Source organism: Anomaloglossus baeobatrachus, chromosome 5 (assembly GCF_048569485.1).
Source record: "Anomaloglossus baeobatrachus isolate aAnoBae1 chromosome 5, aAnoBae1.hap1, whole genome shotgun sequence".
NCBI lineage: Eukaryota > Metazoa > Chordata > Amphibia > Anura > Aromobatidae > Anomaloglossus > Anomaloglossus baeobatrachus.
In genome coordinates, this window is record NC_134357.1 from 250,571,969 (window position 1) to 250,597,238 (window position 25,270).

Below are 25,270 nucleotides of genomic sequence, written 5' to 3' on the forward strand. Positions count from 1 at the left end.
GGTGGACCACAATGCACCTCCTGGAGACAAAAGCAGAGTGACACGTCATGAGTGGCATAACTAGCGTCCTATTTGGAACCGCAACTTCAATAATGACCTCATGGCTGCCACGACACAAACGCCTCACCAGTCATCGTCTGACCATCAATAATGAGGTGACAAGTCATAGGGGCGGGCCTCTGCAAGCCATTTGGGAGTGGCCTGGCCACATCGTCAGGACACCTGATGCCCTGTGGTCTAAATGGGCCCCCCCACATCAGGGGCAGGGCCAAAGAGTTCATTACCGGACCTAGTCTCTGATGCAGTAAGTGCCTGAGCATGGTCAGTTGCATGAAACAGAGTCTCTGAAAAAAGACTATCAGCTTTAGCATGGTGTCTCGGCACAAAACAGGACTAAGACCCGGCACGGAATGCAAGTACCTGTGTAAAGAGGCTTTTCGCACTAAGTGTGGGAGCATGCGCTGTATCCCGAAATGAAGACTTAGCCTCAGGAATGGCACAGTCAGGCTGAGCATACTCACTAGGCGAAACACTGTAGTTAGGCTGCAGCTGGGGTAAATCGGCACACGCATGTGCACTAGCTGCCTCTCCACACTTAGACGTGGAGGAGAAATTGCTTTTCGGGTGTGGACTTGTAGATGCTGTCTATGAACAGAAGGAAAAGCTAAAGGAAGCCTCACTTTCTATCCCTCCGAATTATCAAATGCAGCAATGAATTCCCTGAGTTTGCTATAACATTAGCGTAGCAAAATGTGCATGAGGGTGTCATGTAGAGGTGCTAGAAATAGCTTGGCACCAGTGGGGCACTAATGAAATACAACAGCCAGTTCTATGATGCCACTAAATGGCAGTATTTTTTGCTATCATTATAGCTTATTAAAACCAGAGCAGGAGGGTGTCCTGCACAGGTGCTAGAAATAGCTTGGCACCAGTGGGACAATAATGAAATACAACAGCCACGTTTAGGATGCCACTAAGTTCACTCAGTGTTTGCTAGTATAATGGCTTAGTAACAATGAGTTTGAGTGTGCAATGCAGGCAGACGTGCTGCAAATATCTTTGCACTAGTGGGACAATACAGAAGTCCAACAGCCATGTTTAGGATGCCACTAAGTTCACTCAGTGTTTGCTAGTATAATGGCTAAGTAACAATGCAAAGGGCAGGAGGGTACAGTGGCAGGGTTGTGGGTCTCTGGGTAGAGGAAAGGAAGCCTGCCTTTCTATCCCTCCTAATGGGGAAATGCAGCGAGGAAATCCCTGACCTTAGCTACACAGACGCTGTCATCTTGTGTAGCTGTTAAACTCTGTTTTCACGGACCTGTCACCTATGGCTCTGACCCTGCCGGTATTAGCCCTTAAAAGGACTGATAGAAAGTGCTATCCCTATGCTGTACAGCGCTGTGTATAGAGCGTACACAGCAGTATCGGAGCTAGGCGCTGCGCCAGCGCTGACTGACACCAAGGACGCAGAAGGCAGATAATGGCGTGCTGGAGGAAAATGTCCGTTTTTATAATGCAGGGACATGTGACATGGACATCCTATCACACATGCCGTTGCTTCTCTGGCTAAAAATCCATTTAGCTGTGTGTGTGTGTGTCTGGGATTGGCTGACATGCTGGCCCGCCCCACTACACGCGCGCGCTTAGGGAAGGAAGACAAGGAAAAAAAAAAAAATGGCGATCGCCATTATCCATACAGCAGTGATCTGAATGCGCTGTTCCCGCACACTATACACTGAAATTTCATAATAGTGTGAGTCACAGAGTGACTTACACTATTACAGCGGAAAGCCAGCTAGTAATTAGCTGGTCTTTTTGCTGCTAGAACCGTTCTCGAACGTATCTAGAACTATCGAGCTTTAGCAAAAAGCTCGAGTTCTAGTTCTATCTAGAACAGCCCCCAAAATCACTCGAGCCGCGAACTGGAGAACGTCGAACCGCGCTCAACTCTAATCTTTACTGCTTTTCTAGGACTCTCCTAACATTCCACCACCTCTACACAAACCACAACTTGTGCTCCCTTATAATAATTCCCCTGTGCCTCCTTTTCATAATAACCCCCCTTGCTCCCTTATTATAATAATAATAATAATAATAATAATAATAATAATATAATAAAATATATATATATATATATATATATAATATAATATAATAATAATGACTCCAAACCTACTTATAATAATAACCTCGCCTCCTGTGCTGTCTCATAATAATGCCTTCTTGCTTCCCCTATAATAACAATCCCTCATTGTGCCTCCTTATAATAATGACCCTCAGTGGCTCTTGTAATAAGGCTCCTGAGCAGGGGCATGTGTCGCGGGCGGAGGAGGGGACGCCGCGCTCTCCCACTGCTGCTCGGGTCTGGCTGCCGCGGCTGCTGCGGCCTGCTGCTGCTCGGTGGCTCGAGCGGTGGGCCGGGGACTCTAGCGGCGCTCCTCGCCCGTGAGTGAAAGGGGGTTGTTGGGTGTGGGGATGGTCTATTGTCCGTGACGCCACCCACGGTTGTGGTGATTTGTAGCACCACCGCTGCTCAATATGGGGATCCTGGGAGTGGTGATGCGGAGCAGCCAGGTGTTGTGTTGCCCCTCCGTGGGTAGGGGTTGGTGATCCCGGGGCCCAGTGATGGTGTGGAAGGTGCAGGGCCTGGTGGGCGCAGGGACGCGGGGGCAGCGCTGTGCCTTGCGGCACTGTGGTACTCACTCAGCCTGAGACGTTGACACAGTTTTACGGTAAACCACACGGCTGGAAAGACGGTTCCCACGGACGGCTGCACTTGCTCTCCCAGCAGGTAACGGTGATGTCCCTCTGACCTGCACCTAGTGTTTGTGTTGGTAGCGATGGGTTCCCATCGGTAACCCGCTCCCCGGCTTGGATATGGGCCGGAGGAGCCCTGCTTTGCCCGCAGACGCTGGCCCCGAGGAACTGGTGCCCTGGCGGTGGCAGTGTTCCTCCTTAATGGTTGGACTTTTGCCTTCAGTCGGGACTTGGTTGTTGGGGGATCGACGTCCCCTTCACTGACTGTTTCGGCAAATTATGGCGACTCCTAGCCTTGTCGGGGTCCGAGAGGCCCCTACCCTGGTGCTGACTGTCCTTCGTATACTGCTCCAGACCGCCGGGCCACTACCCGTCCGCGGTCCTTCCAGCAACCTCCGAGCAGTCCCCCTCCAGACGATCACCGCTGTTGCTGACCTTGCTGACACTGTCCTGCACTTAGCCGGACCAACTTCAAGGCTTTCTAAGCTCACTTTTACTCTTTTCCTTCCTTGCTCCACTACTACTTCACTTTCACTTAGCTCCTCTACCACTTCCTTCTACTTTCACTTCCCTCACTGTTCTCAAGCTCTTACCTGAGCTGACTGCCTGGTTCCTCCCGCCTCCAGGGCTGTGCACTCCTCGGTGGGCGGAGCCAACTGCCTGGCCCACCCCCTGGTGTGAACATCAGCCCCTGGAGGAAGGCAACAAGGATTTTAGTAGCTTTGGTGTTCCTAACTGGGATGTAGGGTGTGGTGGTGTGTTGACCTGTGACCCCTGGCTTGCCCAGGGCGTCACACATGCATAGAAATAACAGGCGCCTAATAGAAAAAGTCTTTTCACATTACAGTTAAGGGAGGGTATATCTCCCAACTTTTTAAAAAACGGAGCAGGATATGTATTGCAGCACTTAGTTATTTTGCCCCCAATAAAACCTCTAAGTGGTTTCACTGACTGATACCCCTTTCATGACCCTTATAGAGTATTATGCCCCCATATGGTATGATGACCCCACCCAGTATGATTGACCCACAAACCCTACACAAAGTTTGATGCCCCACAGCACCCACCACAGACCCCCACACAGTATGTCGTGAACCACAAACTCTTATATAAAGCACGATGGCCAACAAATCCCCATGCAGTATGATGACACCACAGCCCCCATACAGTATGATGTTTTCCAAAACCACCCCATACAGTATGATGGTCACCTCAGCCCTTAACATAGTATAATGTGCCCCATAGACCTCCACACAGTAGAATGTAAACAGTCACCCCACACAGTAAAAAGTCCTTCATAACCACCTTACACAATATGATGGTCCTCCAACAGTGCCCTTTGTTATATTACAATTATCACAGCCCCTTATATATGGTATGATGGTCCACCTCACAGCCACGTAAATATTATGGTGGTTCACCTCACAGCCTACAGTGCCCTAATAATATTATGGTACACCTCACAGTGCTCTATATATTGTGATTTACCTCACAGCATAGTGATCCACCTCACAGCCCCTATATAGTATGATAGTCCATTCAGATCCAGATCCTCTTACGTAATATGATGGTCCACCTCACAGTCCCCTATATAGTATCATGGTCAACTTTGCAGCTCCTTATATAATATGATGGTCCACCTCACAGAGCTTTATATATAGTATGATTTTCCACCTACAGTGCCCTATATAATATGATAATCCCCTCCCATAATGCCCTATGTAATATGACGGTCCATCCCACAATGCCCTTTGTAATATTATGGGTCACCTCACAGTACCCTCTGTAATATGATGGTCCACTCCACAGTGCACTGTATAATATGATGGCCCACACAAAGGAGGCTTTCATAATATGCTGGTCTAGCCCAAAGTGCCCTATATAGCATTGATTCCCCACTGGTCCCAAAAATTAAAATCCTTATACTCTAATACTTCTCGTCCTTTGCAGCGTCTGTCTCCTATTCTAGCCAGTCTCACAGAAGGGAGTCCTGCAACCTGCCAGGGTAAGTGACTGAGTCTGGGACTCCATGCTTCATCACAATTGTTAACAGTATCAGCATCCTGGGGACTGTTGACAGCATAGCAGACCAGGCAGGCTGTGACCAGACCAGCTCTTCTGGCATTTGCCAGAATTGCCAGATAGCCAGTCTGGTCCTAATGGCATCCGTGATTTTTTTTTTTTTTTTTTGTAATTAGCTGGTCTGGCGCAACATTACATATGTGTCACAATGCAATAATAAAAGAAGAGCCACAGGTGATGGAGGTGGCTCTTAGGACTTGAATGCAGTTTTCAAACACTATGAAGTTAGCCAATGGGCTGGGTCCTGCAAATCGATTTGATGTTCCAACATCTCTGATGTCAGTGATGTACATACACTTGTCGCTTGAGGAGCTCACCACGCCCTCAGTTTTGCCGGCTCTGGCTCCCAGGTGCCTCTTTCTGTGTGTTACAATGTCCATCTGTCTGTACTTTGAATACCTAGAGAGGTACTATAAATATGCATGACCAAGGTCCCATCATGAACGTTTTTTTATGATAGTGATGCTATGAGTAGTCTCTGGAAAATGAGCTTCTTATAGAATTATTATGCATGCCTTGAGTTTTTTGGGTTCTTACTTATGAACCGTGCATAGCATTTGTATGTGTCTCTTACAATGAACCATTTGCAATCCGTTGCAAACAATATTGGTCATGATTGACGATGGTGCTCCACATAAAGTATAATTACCCGATTTGATCCTTCTAGGACTGAAAATGACAAGTTAATTGGTGATCTTAACTTGTACCTCCAAGAAGAAAACATAATTTACTAGGAGCCTGTCAAGTAGGTATTTCATGGAGCATATTACTTGGATAGCACAGCCATGATCCACTCAATGTTCCTCTGCTGGATCCAGCCAAACCTCATATAATGAAGTTAATGTAGCATGGAAATTGAACTTTGCAAAATGTCAGGTTTTTTCAACAGAAGAATTACAATTTTCATAAAATCTACAAATATTTGATGATCTTCATTCAGAAAGAAGTTCTGTGTTTCTGGAACTTGTACCTATAACATGGATCAACTATATCTATAATGTAAACAGAGTTGAGTTGGCCCGGATAAAGTGGCGCTGTCCTCTGGGAGTGGGTCATCATATTCTTGGATTGAAGGGTATTTGTTTGCCATACATTCCATTGCTTGTAGGATAGACGTTAAATGCATCTGAATGGTCATCCTTACCGCTATTTGTCAACCTATCTTTGCTGGGTACTGTGCATTTTGTGGTCCTGTAGAGTGTAGTCATAGATTTGTAGCTTGAGTTCAATTATTAGCTTTGTCTCTTTATATCATGTAGGCTCCCTGTCTTTGTTTAAAGCTCTGATGCTCTCCCCTCCCCCGCCAAACAGTAAAAACCTTAATAACGTGTTATAGGTATTAGGGGGATTATCCACTGACCATCTGGCCTAAAGCAAAGGCTTCTAATGAAATGCAACCTGCAAGACTAGGAACAGTCAGGAACTGGCTACTAGTTGGAGTAACACTACACATCTGACTGTCAGAACCCGTCAGGATGACGAGGAGACTTACCCTGATCACGAGACACCTGCCATGAGTCATGGAACGACTGCCAGTGACTGAGCTGAAAACATCACAGGACTCAGGTTACTTTATATACAAATTGTGGAGCACAAGTTATGACCAAATTGTGGTTAACCACTAGAGGTGATACTATACGTGACATAATCCTGCCCCTTCCACCAAAATTGGCTGATGTGACTAAATCCAATATCTAGTTCATATCTCTATCAACTATCTATCGACTATCCCTCTTTCTCTATGTATGTATCGACTATCTCTCTATCAACTATGTCTCTGTTTCTCTATTAGGCTCTCTATTTCTCTATGTATCTATCGGCTATCTATTGACTATCTATCACTCTCTATTTATCATCACAAATCTGTCTAGCTCTGTCCATGTGACATGCACACAATTCCTATGGCACACTAAGCTCTTCTCATTTTACACTTGTCGTTATTTGTAAAGTACTGGACGTGTCTGTAATACTGCAGTTTTTTGCATTGTAGACTCAAGATACAGATGACACAGATGAAGTTGACATCTCCATTGACAATGCGGCCTTTATGGATGATTTCTTTGCTCAGGTGAGACATTCTCTCTGTGCATGTGCATATACAGTATGTCCTTGCATATAATGGTCTATCGGACTTTAAAATATTTTTTTTTGTTACAATTTTTCCACACTAAATCTCCCTTGCTCTCTAAATTCACCATTTTTAGATTGAGGAGACCCGGCAGAACATTGAGAAGATCTCTGAGAGTGTTAATGAGACGAAGAGACTGCATAGTGTGATCCTATCCGCTCCACTACCTGAACAGAGTGTGTAATGCCTTTATATATAGAACTGTAGATTCAGCAGATTAGGTGACTCTTGCTCATTACTTGGTTGAAAACTTGACCTATGCCACTTTACTAGCTGCTGAAGACTTAAGAATGAATGTCGTCTTCGATCACTGCGCCGTGTGAATGTGTCTGCTTGTTTGATTCCATCTGTTATAAGGACAGAAAAACCATCATAGTTGGCAACACATCCCCTTGTAAATGGGGAACATGATGCTGACAATAAGGAAACTATGAGGCTGGAGAGTTGTCTTCAAATTCCGCCAATGGTAGATCCAACTAAGTGGAAGCACATGTTACACTTAAGTCATGTGCCTATGGAAATGAGCCTTCAGGGTACGTTCATATGGCATTATTTTACAAGGATTTCCAGTTCAAATTTTTAGCTATATTCTGTTTGAGAACCATGTCCTATTGTCTTCAATAGGAATTTGAACTATAGTTCAAATGGATTATTCCACAAAAACACTTTGTTGGAGAAACAAAAGTGATGCAACAATTTTTAACATGTACTTGTGCAAACCTCATCAGGCAGCTACATCCAGATAAGCCCCATTGGTGATTTTCTGTGTGCAGACTCATATAGCATGTCAAACTGTAACTCTGAATCAGAAATCTGAAGGTCCATTTTGGATATCTAGATGTGAGAATAACAGCTATTATCTACCTGGGTTGGGTGTTGGATAGGAGTAGTCTTCATTGGTGATGAGTATCCAGTTTGGTGTACTCAAGAAAGGTGTCCCTGTAGAAAGCAAGAACTATGATAGAGCAGTAAAAACTTAGGTCCTACTCCTTTTCTACAATAATGTAGGTTCTACAAGAATACTCAATACTTGATGGACTAAAACAAGGTTCATCCACTGTTAAAGAGAACCTGTCTGATGATTCACGCTGCTCATACAAGAGGCGGCATGAATTAGACGCCGCTTGCACGATTGCAGACAAGCATAATATTCTCTGAAATGCTCCAGTGTTTGAAATAAAGTATACTTTAAAAATCTGGTTGGGAACTATAGAGAGCGACTAGACTTTTCTACAGCACTATAGTGGGTGATTACAAGGTTCCTCACTTTCTTGTGTTCTTAGGAGTGCTGGGAAGAGCCGGGTAGTGGCGGTGCTGGACAAATTTCGTCTCTGGCTATGGTTCCCAGCAGAATTTTTAAAGTATAATTTCACTGAAACTCCGAAACGTTTCGTATAAAGTACACCTGGCTGCAATTGTGCAATCAGGATCTGATTCATGCTGCCCAGAATTTGGGCAGCATGAATCGCCTGACAGGTTCTCGTTTTAATGGTGGCCATGAATGTTGTAATAATGATTAGTAACCCAAATGCAGGAAATAAAAGCTAACAATTGTCATGATCTGTATGTTACTACAGCACTAGTTTTTGTTTACCAGTTGGCCAATACTAGATTACCTAATTATGCAGTAAAAACAACTCTTAAGGGTGCTTTACACGAGACGAGCTATCATGCGATGCATCATCGGGGTCACGGTTTTCGTGACCTACATCCGGCATCGTTCACGACGTCGTCTCGTGTGACACCTCAGAGCGACGCAGTATCGCTCACAAATCGTGAGTCGTGTACTCGTCGCTCAGTTTCAAAAAATTGTTTTAATTAAAATGGTGCTGGTTGTTCATCGTACCCGGGGTAGCACACATCGCTCCGTGTGACACCCCGGGAATGATGAGCACAGCTTACCTGCATCCCGCGGCTCCCGCCGGCTATGTGGAAGGAAGGAGGTGGGCGGAATGTTTACGTCCCGCTCATCTCCGCCCCTCCGCTTCTATTGGCTGGCGGCTGTGTGACGCCGCTGTGATGCCAAACGTCCCTCCCCCTTCAGGAAGAGGATGTTCGCCGCCCACAGCGAGGTCACTCAGCAGGTAAGTGCGTGTGGCGGGGGTTTCACAACTTTGTGTGACACGGGCAGCGATTTGCCCGTGACGCACAAACGACGGGGGCGGGTATGATCGATCGTGAAATCGCACGATCGGTCGACTCGTGTAAAGCAGGCAATTACTTCTGACACTCCATAAACATTCACTTTTGAGTTGGTTGCATGTGTCGATATATTTTATAATAGCTTACAACAAAGCATTGGATCTTCTGAAACCTTTTCTGGAGACATTTAGGTTATCATCATGCGCATTGGAATGTTAATTCTGTGTATCAATAGTTTAGAAGCTTCTTTTCCATAAAATCATTGGTCTTTTGCATATAGTGAGCTCCAATTTAGGCAGTGAATTTTGGAAACAAAAGATGTCGCTTTCCATATACCCTCAAACTTGACCTGGAGGGCCATACTGCCCTTCTACAAATGACCTCAAATGGTTGGTTTGTTCTTCTCGTCTCTATCCCCCCCCCCCCCACCCCCCAAAATACATTTTTTCACATGATCCTAAAATCACCAACTTGATAATAACTTGATATATTTTCTTCCTCTTAAAGAAACGAAGGATGAATTGGAGAACTTGACAGTAGAGATCAAGAAAGCTGCAAACAGCGTGAGGTCACGTTTAAAGTGTGAGTGTTCGGCTATACAATTACCACTACAGCCTGTGTCCTGTCATTTATAAGACATTGTAGTCACCAGCCTGTAGTGGCCTCTCAGTAACATGTTGGGTAGACTGTTTGGTGGTAAATGGATATATTATTCTCTTCTTTCGAATTTTAGTCTAATCTAAGCTTTTATCTTCCCTTTCTAGCAATGGAACAGTCCATAGAGCAGGACTCTATACAGTCCTCTGCTGACCTTCGAATACGGAAATCACAGGTATGGCGTATAAAGAAGGATTCTGCAATGTGGTGTATTCAGTATAATTTACCTAAATGCCTACTGCTGTAATGTCTTGAAGTACAATCAGGTTATTGCGGTATAAATTAAAATAGGTATTGATCAGACAAAGGCAGAGTTATCCATGTAACCCCCATCAATTTATTGCATCAATAAATCTCACACTTACTATATAATTTTAACTAGTTTTTAGGGGGGGCAACTGTTAACCTTCTGGGGGTCACAGTTACCTTTTTGCATTAGCCTGTGCAAGTGTCCAGATTTATTGAAGGATCCTCTGCGGTGGCATAACATGCAAAATCTCCAGCAGGCCCCCAACTGCTACGGGTTTTTAATATAATTGGTCTGATCATATGTGCCAAGGTGACCTTTTGAGACCATCTAGGCTTCCGGGCCTGGATTTGGCTACAACCCCGGAACCCACTATAGTTACACCCCTGATCCTCTGTTACTCTAGTGGGCCAGGCCTCTGGGCATAACATATCAGCCAGTTTTCTAGGTCTGATTGCCTGTTTCTCTACAGCATTCTGTTCTCGCCCGGAAATTTGTGGATGTTATGACAAAGTACAATGAAGCTCAGGTTGATTTCAGGGAGCGAAGCAAAGGACGGATCCAAAGACAGCTGGAAATCAGTGAGTTGTCGTATATCATGGCTACTTTTTCTGCAAAAATCTTTTTCAGATTTATTTGTATCCAATATACTGAATATAAAGCTAATTTAAATATATACATACAAACATATCTAGATAGATAAATATATACAAAAATAAAATATAAACAAAAATATAAACTCAACACTTTTTTAAATCTTATTTTTCATGAGCTGAACTCAAAGATCTAAGGCATCTTCTGTGTTCACAAGGCCTTTTTCTCTCAAATACTGTTACAAATGTGTTGAAATCGGTGTTAGTCAGCTCTTCTCCTTTGCTGAGATAATCCATCTACTTCACAGGTGTGGCATATCAAGATGTTGATTAGACAGCATGATTATTGCACAGGTGTACCTTAGGCTGGCCACAATAAAAGGCCATTCTAAAATGTGCAGTTTTATCAGTGTGTGTATATAATATATGAACAGTATACAGTCATGTCCAAAAGTGTTGGCACCCTTGAAATTGTTCCAGAAAATGAAGCATTTTACCCAGAAAATTTTTACAATTAGCCATTCTGTCATACATGTTTATTTCCTTCGTGTGTATTGGAATATCACAAACAAAACAGAGAAAAAAAGGAAACTGGACATAATTTCACACGAAACTCCAAAATGGGTCAGATAAAATTGTTGGCAGCTTTCCAAAATTGTGTAAACAACTTTATTTCAAGTGTATGATGCACGTTGAAACTCACATGTAGCAAGTAACAGGTGTGGGCAGTATGAAAATCACACCTGAAACTAGATAAAAAGAGAAGTTGTCTTAATTATTGCGTTGTGTGTCTGTGTATGCCACACTAAGTATGAAAAACAAAAAGAGAAGAAAAATATCAACAACCTCAAGGTTACAAGATCATCTCATAAGATCTTGATGTTCGTTTGTACACTATGCGCAACATAATCAAGAAGATTACAACCTATAGCGCTAACTAATCTTCATGGATGTGAAAGGTAGAGAAAAATTGTATGGTTGCAATGCAGGATAGTTTAGATGGTTGATAAGAAGCCCCAATCAAGTTCCAAAAAAATTGAAGTTATCTTGCAGGTTCAGGGTACATCAGTGTCAGTGTGAACTAGCAGTCGACATTTGAATTAAATGAAACTCTACGGCAGGAGACCCAGGAGGACCCCACTGCTGAACAGAGACATAAAAAAGCTGGACTTAAGTTTGCCAAAATGTACTTGTGTAAGTCAAAATCCTTCTGGGAAAGGGTGTTGTAGACAGATGAAACCAAGATAGAGCTTTTTGGTAAAGCATGTCATTCTACTGTTTACCAAAAACAGATTGATGCCTACAAGGAAAAGAGCACAGTACCTACAGTCAAATATTGTGGGGGCTCAAAGATGTTTTGGAGTTCCTTTGCTGCCTTTTGCACTGTGTGCCTTCACTGTGTGCAAGCCATCATGAAATCTGAAGAATACCAAAAGATCGCAATGTAATGCCCAGTGTCAGAAAGCTGGGTTTGTGTCCTAGATTATGGGTCATCCAGCAGGACAGTGACCCCAAACATACTTCAAGAAGCACCCAGAAATGGATGAAAACAAAGTTCTGAAGAGTTTGGAAGTGGAGAGCAATGAGTTCGGATCTAAATCTCATTGAACACTGAACACTGTGGAGAGATCTTAAAATTGCTTTTGGTAAAAGGCACCCTTCAAATATGAGACATGGAGAGTTGTCCAAAATTTCAGTTGAGAGGTGTAAGAAACTTTGTTGATGGCTATCGGAAGCACTTGATTGCAGTTAGAGTGTGCAACCAAATATTAAGTTGAGGTTGCCAACAAGTTTGTTCGGCCCATTTCCCTTTTTTAACAAGGGAAATAAGATGGGAATGTCAAGCCATCATACTGCTCAGGAAGGAGACCGGTTTTGTGTACCAGAGATGAATGTGCATTGGTCAGAGATGTACATATCAACCTAAGAACAAAAGCAAAATACCTTTTAAAGATGCTGGTGGAAGCTGGTTATATTGTGTCATTATCCACAGTGAAACGAATGCTATATCAACATGGGCTGAAAGGCCACTCTGCCAGGAAGAAGCCATTACTCCAAAATAAACATTAAAAAAAGCCATATTTATGTTTGCAAATGCACACAGGAACAAAGACGTTAGTTTTTGGAGAAACGTCCTGTGGTCTAACGAAACTAAAATTGAACAGTTTGGCCATAATGACCATTATGTTTGGAGGAAAAAACAAGACGCTTTGAAGCCTAAGAACACCATCCCAAGTGTGAAAAAGGGGGTGGCAGTATCATGTTGTGGGGTTGTTTTGCTGCAATAAGGACTGGTGCACTTCACAAAATAGATGGCATCATGAGAAAAGAAGATTGTGGCAATACTGAAGCAACATCTCAAGATATCAGCCAGGAACTTAAAGGTTGGGTGGAAATAAGTCTTCCAAAGGGACAATGACCTGTAGAATACTGCCAAACTGGTTACAAAGTGTCTTAAGGACAACAAAGTCAATGTTTTGGAATGGTTATCACCAAACCCTGATCTCAATCCTATTGAAAATTTATGGCTAAGTTCACACACTGCGTTTTTTTGACGCTGCGTTTTTGGCTGCTAAAAAACACACCCACGTCGAAAAACGCGTAAAAAAATCGCATGTGTTTTTACCGCGATTTGGTGCGTTTTTGGCTGCGTTTTGCTGCGTTTTTGATCTCTGCGTTTTGCTGCGTTATTCCAATGCATTGCATGGGGGGAAACGCAGAAAAACGCAGGAAAGAATTGACATGTCCATTTTTTTTTTCAAGCTCAAAAACGCAGCTTAAAAAAAAAGTTGTGTGCGGAGAGCAAAAATGAAAACTCATAGACTTTGCTGGGGAAGCAAAGTCATGCAGTTTTGAGGCCAAAAACGCACCCGAGAAACGCGCAAAAACGCCGCGAAAAACGTACGGTGCGCACATAGCCTTTGGGTAAAGTTGAAAAGGCCGTTGCGAGCAAGGTGACCTACAAACATGGCTCAGCTACACCAATTCTGTCATTAGGAATGGGCCCAAATGCTTACCAACTATTATGAGACGCTTGTGGAAGGATATCCAAACATTTAACACAAGTCATACAGTTTAAGGGCAATGGTACCAAATACTATTGAAACGGATGTTAACTTTTAACTTTGAAAGTAATAAAAATGCCTTAAAACATTCTCTCTCTCATTATTCTGGCATTTGGCAAATATAAATAACTTTGGTTCCTAATTAACCTAAAACAGGAAAGGTATATTCTGATTTAATGTCAGATAGTGAGAAAAACCTGCAGATGTGTCTTTACAGAGTGGAGGGAAACTTTTCACAAAATTACTTGAGAGCAAGAGAGGGTGCATTATAGATAGATAGATAGATATGCTACATTCTCTCTCTCTCTCTCTAATACATATAATATAATATAGATATATATATATGTGTGTGTGTGTGTGTATATATATATATATAATATATATATTATATATATATATATATATATATATATATATATATATATATATATATATATATATAAATATGTGTGTGTATATATGTATGTATGTGTATATATGTATGTATGTGTGTATGTATATATATATGTGTGTATGTATATATATATGTGTGTATATATATATATATATATATATATATATATATATATATATATATATATATATATATATATATATATATATATATATATATATATATATATATATATGCGCTATACAGTAGTATAATGCACCCTATGATGGATGGAGGTAATTGAACATATACTGTATATGAATATGTTATAATTATGTTTTGTTTTACAGCTGGCAAAAATACAACAGATGATGAACTGGAGGAAATGCTTGAGAGTGGAAATCCAAATATTTTTACATCTGGGGTGAGAATCTAGAATTAAAGAGCTGAGAGAGGATTATCCAAAGGGGAGGAATATATTGTGGTTTGGCATCTCTTGTCCAGGTGTTACTTTTTCCTATACAGAAAGCATGACACGTGTAAAAATATACTGTACACTTTTTTTTTTTTTTTTTTTTTTTAAACTGGTAACAATCTGGAGAAATGTTCTAGAACTCAAGAAAAGTGGTATTTAGATGTTAACATGTATCTAGGGAGAGACCGGAGAGTCAAAAGGTTGGGGGTTAGGAAATACTGGTCAGTGACCTGCCTCGGGCTAGTTAGTCGAGACACACAGTCCCTGGTCAATTTTTTTTAAAGTAGGGTTACTCTAGAACACCTTTCAGAGTAAAACACACCTGGATGCAATAACGCAGCCAAAAGTCAATTCAACTGTCCGTGGTTTGGGCAGCATGAATCTAAAGCTGGGTTCACACTAAGCGACAGCGACAACGACGTCGCTGTTACGTCACCATTTTCGGTGACGTAACAGCGACCTTGTAAGTCGCTGTTATGATCGCTGCTTAGCTGTCAAACACAGCAGAAGCAGCGATCATAACGTCGCTACATGTGCAGAGAGCAGGGAGCCGCGCTTAGCGCTGGCTCCTTGCTCTCCTAGGTACAGTACACATCGGGTTAATTAACCCGATGTGTGCTGCAGCTACATGTCACAGTGCAGAGAGCAGGGAGCCGAGCGCACTGCTTAGCGCTGGCTCCTTGCTCTCCTTGCTACAGTATACATCGGGTTAATTACCCGATGTGTACTGCAGCCACATGTGCACAGAGCAGGAGCCGGCCCTGGCAGCAAGAGCGGAGGCTGGTAACGAAGGTAAATATCGGGTAACCAGGGAAAGGTCTTCCCTTGGTTACCCGATGTTTACGCTGGTTACAGCTTACCGCAGCTGCCAGACGCCGGCTTCTGCTGCCTGCTCGCTTCATTTCGTCGCTCTCTCGCTGTCACACACAGCGATGTGTGTGTCACAGCGGGAGAGTGACGACCAAAAAATGAAGCTGGACATTCAGCAACGACCGGCGACCTCACAGCAGGGGCCAGGTCGTTGCTGGATGTCACACACAGCGACAGCGACGGGACGTCGCTGCAACGTCACAGAAAATGGTGACGTAGCAGCGACGTCGTTGTCGTTGTCGCTGTGTGTGACACCAGCTTAAGGTCAGGTTACTTAAAGTTTATGGCCAGCTTTAGATTGTTGGCATATGAGCTGTATTAAAGATAGATGGGAAGTCATCTTGTATTGGGTCAATAGCTTTCATTTGGTACATTTGACGTAGCAGTTACATTCTCTGTGAGGGCATGTTTGTCAGTCACACACTTAGGGGTACTTTACACGTTGCGACATCGCTACCTAAATATCGTCGGGGTCATGGTTGTTGTGACGCACATTCGGCGCCGGTAGCGACATCGCAATGTGTAAATCCTAGGAGCGACGATGAACGAGCGCAAAACAGTCAAAAATTGCTGATCTGTGTCACGTTGTTCATTTTCATAATGTCATTCCAGCTGCAGGTATGATGTTGTTTGTCGCTCCAGCGGCGTCGTACATCGCTGTGTGTGAAGCCGCAGGAACGACAAACATCTCCTTACCTGCGTCCACCGGCAATGCGGAAGGAAGAAGGTGGGCGGGATGTTATGTCTCACTCATCTCCGCCCCTCCGCTGCTATTGGCCGGCCGCTTAATGACGTCATGGTGACGTCGCGGTGATGCCAAACGCACCTCCGCGTTGAAGGAGGGATTGCTCGGCGGTCACCGCGACGTCGCCGACCAGGTATGTGCGTGTGAAGCTGCCATAGCGATAATGTTCGTACGGCAGCAATCACTAGATATCGCATGTGTGACGGGGGCGGGTGCTATCGCGCTGGACATCGCTAGCCGATGCTAGCGATATCGCAACGTGTAAAGTACCCCTTAGTAGTGTAATTATTCTTTTCAAACTAGAGCGCTAGTGTCATCTATTGTAAACAGCAATCCTAAAAGTCACTATGGACCCATTAATGCACCTTGCCACATGATTTAGGATAAAAAGCCAAACCAAACATTCCATTAGCAGTCAAGTGTTTTAGGGCATTTGCTCCTCATCAGTGCAAAGCATGAGGTCTGAAATTGTGTTAGGGCTGATTCAGATGACCATTCCGTCTGTTCTGTTCATCCGTGGTAAAACAGGACAGTTTTTTGCGGACCGCAAAAATGGAGCGGTTGTGTGAATGTAGCCTTATTGAGAGGCGTCTGATACTGAAGGTCCAGGCTGGAACGGTTCTGCTTGTGGAGAGTGCCAAAATGGTGTAAGGAGACTTATAGGCCATGCAATACTCCTCTGGAAATGTAAATATGCAAATATCTAATTCAGAGCAGAAAAGGACTAGAACTCTAGTGCCATCTAGTGGGGATAACAGGCCTAAATAAAACACATCTTTAAATGGAGAATCTGGTTTGCATCTTTATCCTAAGTTAAGTCCCCCATGAGTATTTGATGAGCTTTTGACAATGCATATATTTGCTGCTCAAAAAATGCAGCTTCTTACAGCTCCAGTGCAGTGGATGGGATTTATGGAAATCTCACGCCCAATGTGTATTTTTTTTTTTTTAATACAGCGTGTTTGAAATACACAACATGTCAATGCGTTTTATGTGCAAATGTTCCCAAGAAAATCCCCAGGCATAAAACGCATAAGTGCTTTTAGGGTGTATCCGCTGTGGAAATGGACTAAAAATGCATGTAATCCGCACATGACTATATCAATAAAGTTTTGACAAAGGCAAATACCAGGAAGTAACAAAAACAAAGGACCTCTTATTTAAAGCATGATATACCAACAAGAGACAAAAAAACATTGTCATAAACACAATAAAAATGCATGTAAAATCATTAAAAAAAGACAAGAAAACCCCCCACAAGTAACCTAGTTTAGATAATTGGTGCAGAATGCTCAGAAAATCAAAAACTCATCAACTACTCATTATAGGAATGTAGCCGTAGGGCTGCTACCCCCACTGCGGCCATTTAATGGCAGGCCACTTTAAAGACATATCTCTCTGAAAATGCCAAGAGGTCAAAATAGTGGTCAGGGACTGTCCCATAACTATTCATTACTTTCAGGGCCACTCCTGTATAGAGGTGTTTATCCTACACAAGCCTAGAGCAGGCCTAAGGGCATCTATGGAAGTAGTCTTCGCTTCTATAACAAGCTCAACTCCAGTCTCGGGACCTCACAGAGTATGTACACACTGAGGTTTTCATTAGAAGGTTTTTGCTGTTGGTTCTCTTAAAAAGAAAATGCTTAAAATACTTTTCCTTTCCATTTCTATTATGAAACCAGACATGGTCCATTTTGTAGACTTCAGCCCTAACCAGAGTGGAGCTTGTGCGCTCTGGCCCACTTGCGTGTGACCTCTGACCTCCTCTAGTCCATGGACCCATCTATTGCAGTATACATTAAAGCGCAGTGAATACATAAGGCATTTTAAATGCATTCCCTCACAGGATGAAAAGCACATAAATACCACAGGATGGTTTCGTTGGCTTACTATGCACATAGCAGATGAGGTGCCGGTTTCGTAGAAACACATTGACCACATCAGTTTCTACTGCTTGGAATATATACTACGTGACAAAAGAATAACCAGTATGACCAGTTAGTTCACTAACCTTTTTTTAGTTTAAGAAAACCTCATGTAGTGGCAGTCATGATTAGGCGACCATCTTCAAATCATCCTCCTTAACCCCTTCTTGATACCCACAGTACAGCCATGGCCAAAAGTTTAGAGACTGTTTTTGTTTTTGCAAACTTTGCTGCTTCAGTGTTTTTAAAAAAAATTGTTTAAAAGAACTGAGAGTCCTCAGTGGTTGATACCTTTTAATGGCTAACTGAAAAGATGGTAAAAATTGCAAGCTTTCGAGACTACTCAGGTCTCTTCATCAGGCATGGTATAACACAAAATCTGAAGAGTCACATATTTATACACAACAGGACATAGAAAAGTGCAGTAAAAAAAAAAAACAAGTTATATAAAACAGAACTATCACTATGGCAGGGGGCAAACTGTTGTGGCCATAAATTTTGCTGCAGTTCAGTGTAAAAGTTTTATTGTCCTTTGATAAGGGTCTGGTCCGGGCTGTGACACGCTCGGATGGTCAGAGGAGCACATCAAATCAAATCAAATCAAATAAGCTTTATTGGCAGGACCAAATACAAATTAGTTTTGCCAAAGCAAATGTACATTAGGGGCTGGGGCTGTGGGGATTGTAGGAAGGATGGATGGGGCACATCCAGGGTGGGGACTGTGGGGGCTCTTCTAGGATGGGGCTATGGAAGTCCATGGCTTATGATGGGGCATATCCACGGTGGGGACTGTGGTAAAGGTGGATAGGGCATATCCAGGGTGGGTATTGGGGGGCCACATCTGGGATGGGGGACTATGGAAGTCCATGGCTTATCATGGTTCTCTTTCTCGAAGTCTATGACATTCGCTCACATACTGCGCTGCTATCTCCACTGCGCTCTCTTCTTCCCCCAGCAGGATATATGTTTTCTCTTCCTCCTTCATGGAGCTGAAATCCGGGAAGAGATGGGAGAGTCTCCTGAAGTGAGTGTCCCTCACTGCTGAGTACTTGGTGCAGTGTAGCAGGAAGTGGGTTTCATCCTCCAGGGCCTCCAGGTCAGTGTTGGCACAGTCTGTCCTCCCTGGGCTTGTAGCTCTGCTTGTGACGGCCGGATTTGATGGCTAGACTGTGGGCACTGAGTCTATATCGGCTCAGGGTCCTGCGGTCTCTGGGGTCCGGGAGTTTTTCCAGATATGGGGCCAGTCTGTAGTCTCTCTGTAGTCTCTGGTACGTGGTCAGTTTCTGTGAGGTGTTGATGTCGGTCCTCCAGTCATTGACATACCTCTCCTGGCCCTCGTCTACCATCTTCCTGATTCTGGTTTTTGTCAGGCTGCTGTGATTGGTTATTTTGTCCAGTTGGGTTTGGGAGAGCATCTTTTAACTGATGTAAAAAGACATGAATCCATGAGACACATTCCTTCCTACTCTGAATGTGTCAAAGGTCATCATAAGTTTGTACTCCCAAAGTCTCCTATCTCTCTGGGACTTGAAATTTCCTTTCAATACCAGCAATTTCATGTCCATGATGCTGTGGTCTGAGTTACAAAAATGTTTGGCCACAGGTAGATCCATCCTTTTTTCTCTGATTGTGTGGCAGTGAGAATTCATCCTTGTCCTGAGCTGTTGTCCTGTCTCCCCTACATACAGACCCCCAGTTGGACATTTGGTACATATAATTAAGTACACCCCATTGGTTGTGGTGCAGCTGAAGGTACCTGGGATCTTGTAGTCCTGATGTGATCTGGGGATCTTTATCTTGTCCGTTGTCAGTATAAATGGACAGGTCTTACATTTTTTCTGGTTGCAGGGAAATGTTCCTGTTGGTGTTGGAGAGGACAGGGAGCTTCTGACAATGATGCTTCTTAGATTTGGGGGCTGTCTAAAACACAGAAGTGGGGGGTCTGGAAAAATAGATTTTAACCGGGCATCTTTTTGCAGTAATGGTTGTAGTTTCCGTGCAGCTCCTCTAAACACCTCCAGATGTGGATTGTAGGTGACTACAAGAGGGACCCGGTTGTTTTCTTCTTTAGTTTTATAATGTAGGAGATGGTTTCTTGATATTCTGGTGGCTCTTGTAATCTGGTTTTCAATTGTTCTTGGGTGGTAGCCTTGATTAAGAAAGGTCTTTCTGAGGCCTTCAAGGTGATTGTCTCTATCTGTACTGTTGGAACATATCCGATTGTACCTGATAGCCTGGCTGTATACAATAGAGTTTTTTATGTGTTTTGGATGAAAACTGTCCCATTTCAGGTATGTTGGACGGTCAATTGGCTTCTTGTAGAGGGATGTCTCTATTTCATTGTTCCGTAGTTTGATGATGGTGTCCAAGAAGTTGATTTCCGTGCAGGAGTAGTTGAGTGTTAGGTTGATGGTGGGATGAAACTGATTAAAGTGTTCATGGAAGATCTTCAGCTGCTCCTCAGACTCTGTCCAGATGATTAAAATATCGTCAATGTAACGGTAGTATGCCAGAGGCCTGATAGGACAAGAGGATAAAAAGTCACTCTCAAGCTTGGCCATGAAAAGATTTGCATATTGTGGTGCCATTTTGCTTCCCATTGCAGTCCCAGTCTCCTGTAGATATGTCATTGTCAAATGCAAAGTAATTATGGGTGAAGATGAATTTTGTAAGCTTCACCACAGAATTGGCATCAGTTCCTGTATTTTCTAGGAAAATTTTGCAAGCATTCAATCCATCCTGGTGTGGAATATTCGAGTACAAGGATTCCACATCCATGGTAGCAAGGATGGTTCCCTCTGGAAGAGGACCTATTGCTGATAGTTTTTTCAATAGGTCAGTAGTGTCCTGGATGTAGCTGGTTGTATCCCTTACCAAGGGTTTAAGGATACCCTCTACCCATCCAGAGACTTGTTCAGTGAGGGTGCCCACACATGAAATGATGGGTCTTCCTGGGATTCCAGCTTTATGAATTTTGGGAAGCATGTAGAATGTGCCTATTCTTGGACTCACCGGTATCAGTTCATCAGTTCTTATGGATATGTCAGGCAGACAAGAGGCCAACTTGTTAAGTTCCTTGTAATAGTCCTGTGTAGGGTCAGACTCCAATTTCTTATAGTAGCGTGTGTCCATCAGTTGTCTGTGTGCTTCCTTCATGTAGTCTGATTTGTTCATCTTGACTATTGCACCCCACTTGTCTGCAGGTTTAATGATGATTTCTTTGTTGGTTTTAAAAGATTTTATGGCCCTTCTCTCCTGGGCACTGATGTTGGATGGTTGCCTCCTGTGTGTGTCTAGGAAAGTGGATTTTACCAAATGTCTGAAAGTGTCTATATAGTTATCCAGATGAGGGTTGCGTCCTGGTGGAGGTGTCCAATCTGATCTTTTCCTGGTTGTCAAGATCCGTCTTCCTTCAGTCTGGGTGGATTCTGAAACGTCTGCATCGCTAAAATATTCCCTCAGACGTAGTCTCCTGAACTAATCTTCCATGTCACTGCAGAGTTCAGTTTTGTCTAGAGCTTTAGTAGGACAAAATGAAAGTCCTCTAGAAAGCACATTAAGTTGCAGCAAAATTTATGGCCACAACAGTTTGCCCCCTGCCATAGAGAGAGTTCTGTTTTATATAACTTGTTTGTTTTTTTTTTTGGTTTTTTTTTACTGCACTTTTCTATGTCCTGTTTATGTATAAATATGTGACTCTTCAGATTTTGTGTTATACCATGCCTGATGAAGAGACCTGAGTAGTCTGGAAAGCTGCTATTATTACCATCTTTTCAGTTAGCCATTAAAAGGTATCAACCACTGAGGACTCTCAGTTCGTTTAAACACATTTTTTTATCCCTACTGGCTAACACGGTACAAAGATATATTTTACTTGTATCAGTGTTTCTAGATATTTTAGTCAGATATTTCTATGGTTACTGAAGTAAAATACAAACCTTTAATAAATTTTTTTTATACTTTCATTGACAAATACATTAAGCTTATGTAAAGACCTGAGTGAGTATTTACAATGTTGTCACATACTTTTAACCCCTTCACCCCTGGGCAATTTTTCCATTTTTGTTTTTTCCTCCCCTTCAGAGAGCTGTACCTTTTGTACCTTTTTATTTCTCCGTCAATTTTGCCATATGAGGTCTTGTTTTTTGCGGAACAAGTTGTACTTTTAATTGAAACCATGAGTTTTACCATGTAGTGTACTGGAAAATGGCAAAAAAAAATTCCAAGTGTGGAAAAATTGCAAAACAAGTGTGATTGCTTGATGGTTCTTGAGGTACTTTATCCACAGTGTTCTCTGTATGGTAAAACTGATGTATTGGTGTGATGCCTCAGGTCACTACGAGTTTGTAATAGGAACTACATCATGATAGCAACCAGAGTCATCACATGACCTATCGCTACCATGGTAACTATCGGCTCTTCGTGATAGCATCACGGGGTCTCCGATGGCGGCGGGGAAAGGCGATTTCCCCTCCATGGCCATTTAAGTTGCAGATCCACCAGCATCTGTTAGCCACACATGTCTGCTGTTGAAATTAGCAGACATGTGCAGGAACTGCCACCGGCGATCACCCCTTCATAATTCAAGATGTACCGGTACGTTCTCTGTTGCGACATGGTTAAAGACTTTTGTCTTTCCCCCAGGCACCTGGATATCAGCTTCTGGGTCAAAGCCTGACTGATGACAACTAGTGATGCGCGTTCACTACCATGCTTGGGTGGGCTCGATACGTGTACATGGTATGTTAAAAGTCAATGGGGAATTCCAGGATTTTTCTGGGGAATCTTCAGAGAGTCCAAATGCTTGTTACAAGTACCAAGCATCCAAGCATGGTAGTGATCAATCAACTCTAATAACAACCCTTTCTTGCCTAATCACTGCTTGGAGTTTATCACAATGCTTTTTGACGAATGACCACAAGTTCTCAATGGGATTAAAATCTTTGAATTTCTTTTGCCATGAACCTGAAATTTCAATGCTTTGTTCAATAAGCCACTTAGTTATCACTTTTGCCTTGTGACTTGGTCTCCCTCATGCTGGAAAAAGCATTGTTCATCATCAAATTCCTTCTGGATCATTGGGAGAAGTTGATCTTTGAGGAAGTTTAGATCACATTCTTTATTTGTGGTAGTTATCCGTTTTCTAAAGCAAAATTATGACTGAGCCCACTCCATTTATATGAAGAGCAAACCCACACATCATACAGGACTCATGATAACTCACATTTTCTTCTCTGGAAAATTCTTCCAGATGTCATTAAACAGTTAGAAGGGGTCTTCTTCAGTGAAAATAACTTTGCCCCATTCCTCTGTCCTCACTGCAAACTTATTTTCTCTGATGAAGCCCCTATCTGACTGTTTGGGACATCTGTAAGAATGACGGACAAAAAGGTGAGACTACTTATGTGTCCTGAGACCATTCATGTGTGGGGGCTTTTCATCCAAGGTAGTGTGCTTACCCACAATTTTGCCTAAGGACACTGCCATGAATATAGAATGGGATCTAATCGTCCTCCCAAGACCAATTTCTTCCAATGATCCAGGAACAATTTGGTGATAATGAATAGGGATGAGAGGATACTTTTTTTTTTTTTCTCTTTTTCTATCTCCCCGGCCCAGGAGATATAGTATGATCAGACAATGTCCCTGCATAGTCAGACATGACCATTACAAAGTACGTAGCAGGATAAAGAAAAAAAGAAAGCGCATATGAGGAGCACCCATGGATGAATTGTTAAAATTTATATAAAGAACTGCTCACCTGTAGAGGTTGTGCGCCCCCCGCACAACCCCAGTGGTACGTGTATGAGTTTTCCAAAAGGGAATTCTCCTCTGCTTTTATTACCGCTAGCGTGGTTGCTGAATCCAGGTTTGGTATCGCTCCTAAGGCTGCTTTCACACTACGTCTTTTTAACATGCGTCCTCAACGTTTTTTTGCTGCAAAAGCGGATCCTGCTTTTACAGCAAAAAACGCATGCAAACGCATGTGTTACTTTGCAGGATCCTGTCACTGGATGTTTAGGGGCGGGCATTGGAGTCATGTGATCGGAAGTGAGGGGAACTAAACGTGCCAGACTGGGAGCCGGCATCTGACAGCTGCGAGGCTCGTAACCAAGGTAAACATCGGGTATACTTGCTTGGATACCCGATATTTACTTTGGTTACGAGCGTCTGCAGCTGCTAGGAGCCGGGCTCCCTGCACACGTAACCAACGTAAACATCGGGTAACTAAGAGAATTGGTTACCCGATGTTTACCTTGGTTACGAGTGTCCGCAGCTCTCAGGTGGGGGAGAGGGAGGGGGAGAGACAGAGAGAGAGGGAGGAGAGAGATGGAGAGGTAGGAGAGAGATAGACTGATCACGGGGCTGGTGTCTGTGCATGCTCAGTAGAGCAAGCAGGATCCTGCCTATCAGCATGCCAGCGTTCACATGCGTTTGCGTGCTGTTTAGTCAGGATCCAGCAATTTGCAGAAGTTGGACGCAGCTCAAAAACGGTACAAGTAGCGTTTTTGAAAGATGTTAAAAAACTGCAAGTCGCTGGATCCTCACTATAACGCACGCAAACGCAGGTGAACGCATGTTAACGCGAGTCCATTGCAAATGCATTGAAATGAAAACGCATTTGCACTGGATCCGTTTCTGCGTTAAAAAAACGTTCAGGACGCATGTTAAAAAGACGTAGTGTGAAAGCAGCCTAACTCCTTGTGTCCACCGGCACCATGGATCTCAGAGCTCCTGTGCGATCATCCGTTATCCAGCTGGATTCTCTGATTAAACTTGGCTGCAGGTCCTTTTCAGTTTAGCAGCTACTACCGAGTTTCCCTTTAGGGAGTGGGCATATACGAAGAAAGGTACTTCGGTTTATTAGAGCGCTAATGAACCGGCTGCCAGTGGTTTATATGAAATAATATGTTAACAGGAGCCCAGCAATAAAAGTTTATTTTATATAAACCACTGGCAGCCGGTTCATTAGCGCACTAATAAACCAAAGTACCTTTCTTCATATACAGTGCTAGCCAAAAGTATTGGCACCCCTGCAATTCTGTCAGGTGATACTCAGTTTGTTCTTGAAAATGATTGCAATCACAAATTCTTTTGTATTATTATCTTTTAATTTGTCTTCAATGAAAAAAAAAAAAAAATTGTCATAAAGCCAAATTGGATATAATTCCACACCAAACATAAAAAAGGGGGTGGACAAAAGTATTGGC

General features: G+C 43.0%; 1 protein-coding gene across 2 annotated transcripts in view; it reads left to right on the forward strand.

Annotated features, from left to right (window-relative positions):
• STX3 (syntaxin 3) overlaps nt 1-25,270 on the forward strand; it is a 101,448-nt gene that overhangs the window by 59,870 nt on the left and 16,308 nt on the right. For both annotated transcript variants that reach the window (XM_075349345.1, XM_075349344.1), the window contains exons 2-7: nt 6,830-6,907; nt 7,044-7,143; nt 9,617-9,691; nt 9,874-9,941; nt 10,486-10,594; nt 14,395-14,468. In XM_075349345.1, coding sequence (XP_075205460.1) covers nt 6,830-6,907; nt 7,044-7,143; nt 9,617-9,691; nt 9,874-9,941; nt 10,486-10,594; nt 14,395-14,468 — 504 coding nt within the window. The remainder of the gene's footprint in view (nt 1-6,829; nt 6,908-7,043; nt 7,144-9,616; nt 9,692-9,873; nt 9,942-10,485; nt 10,595-14,394; nt 14,469-25,270) is intronic.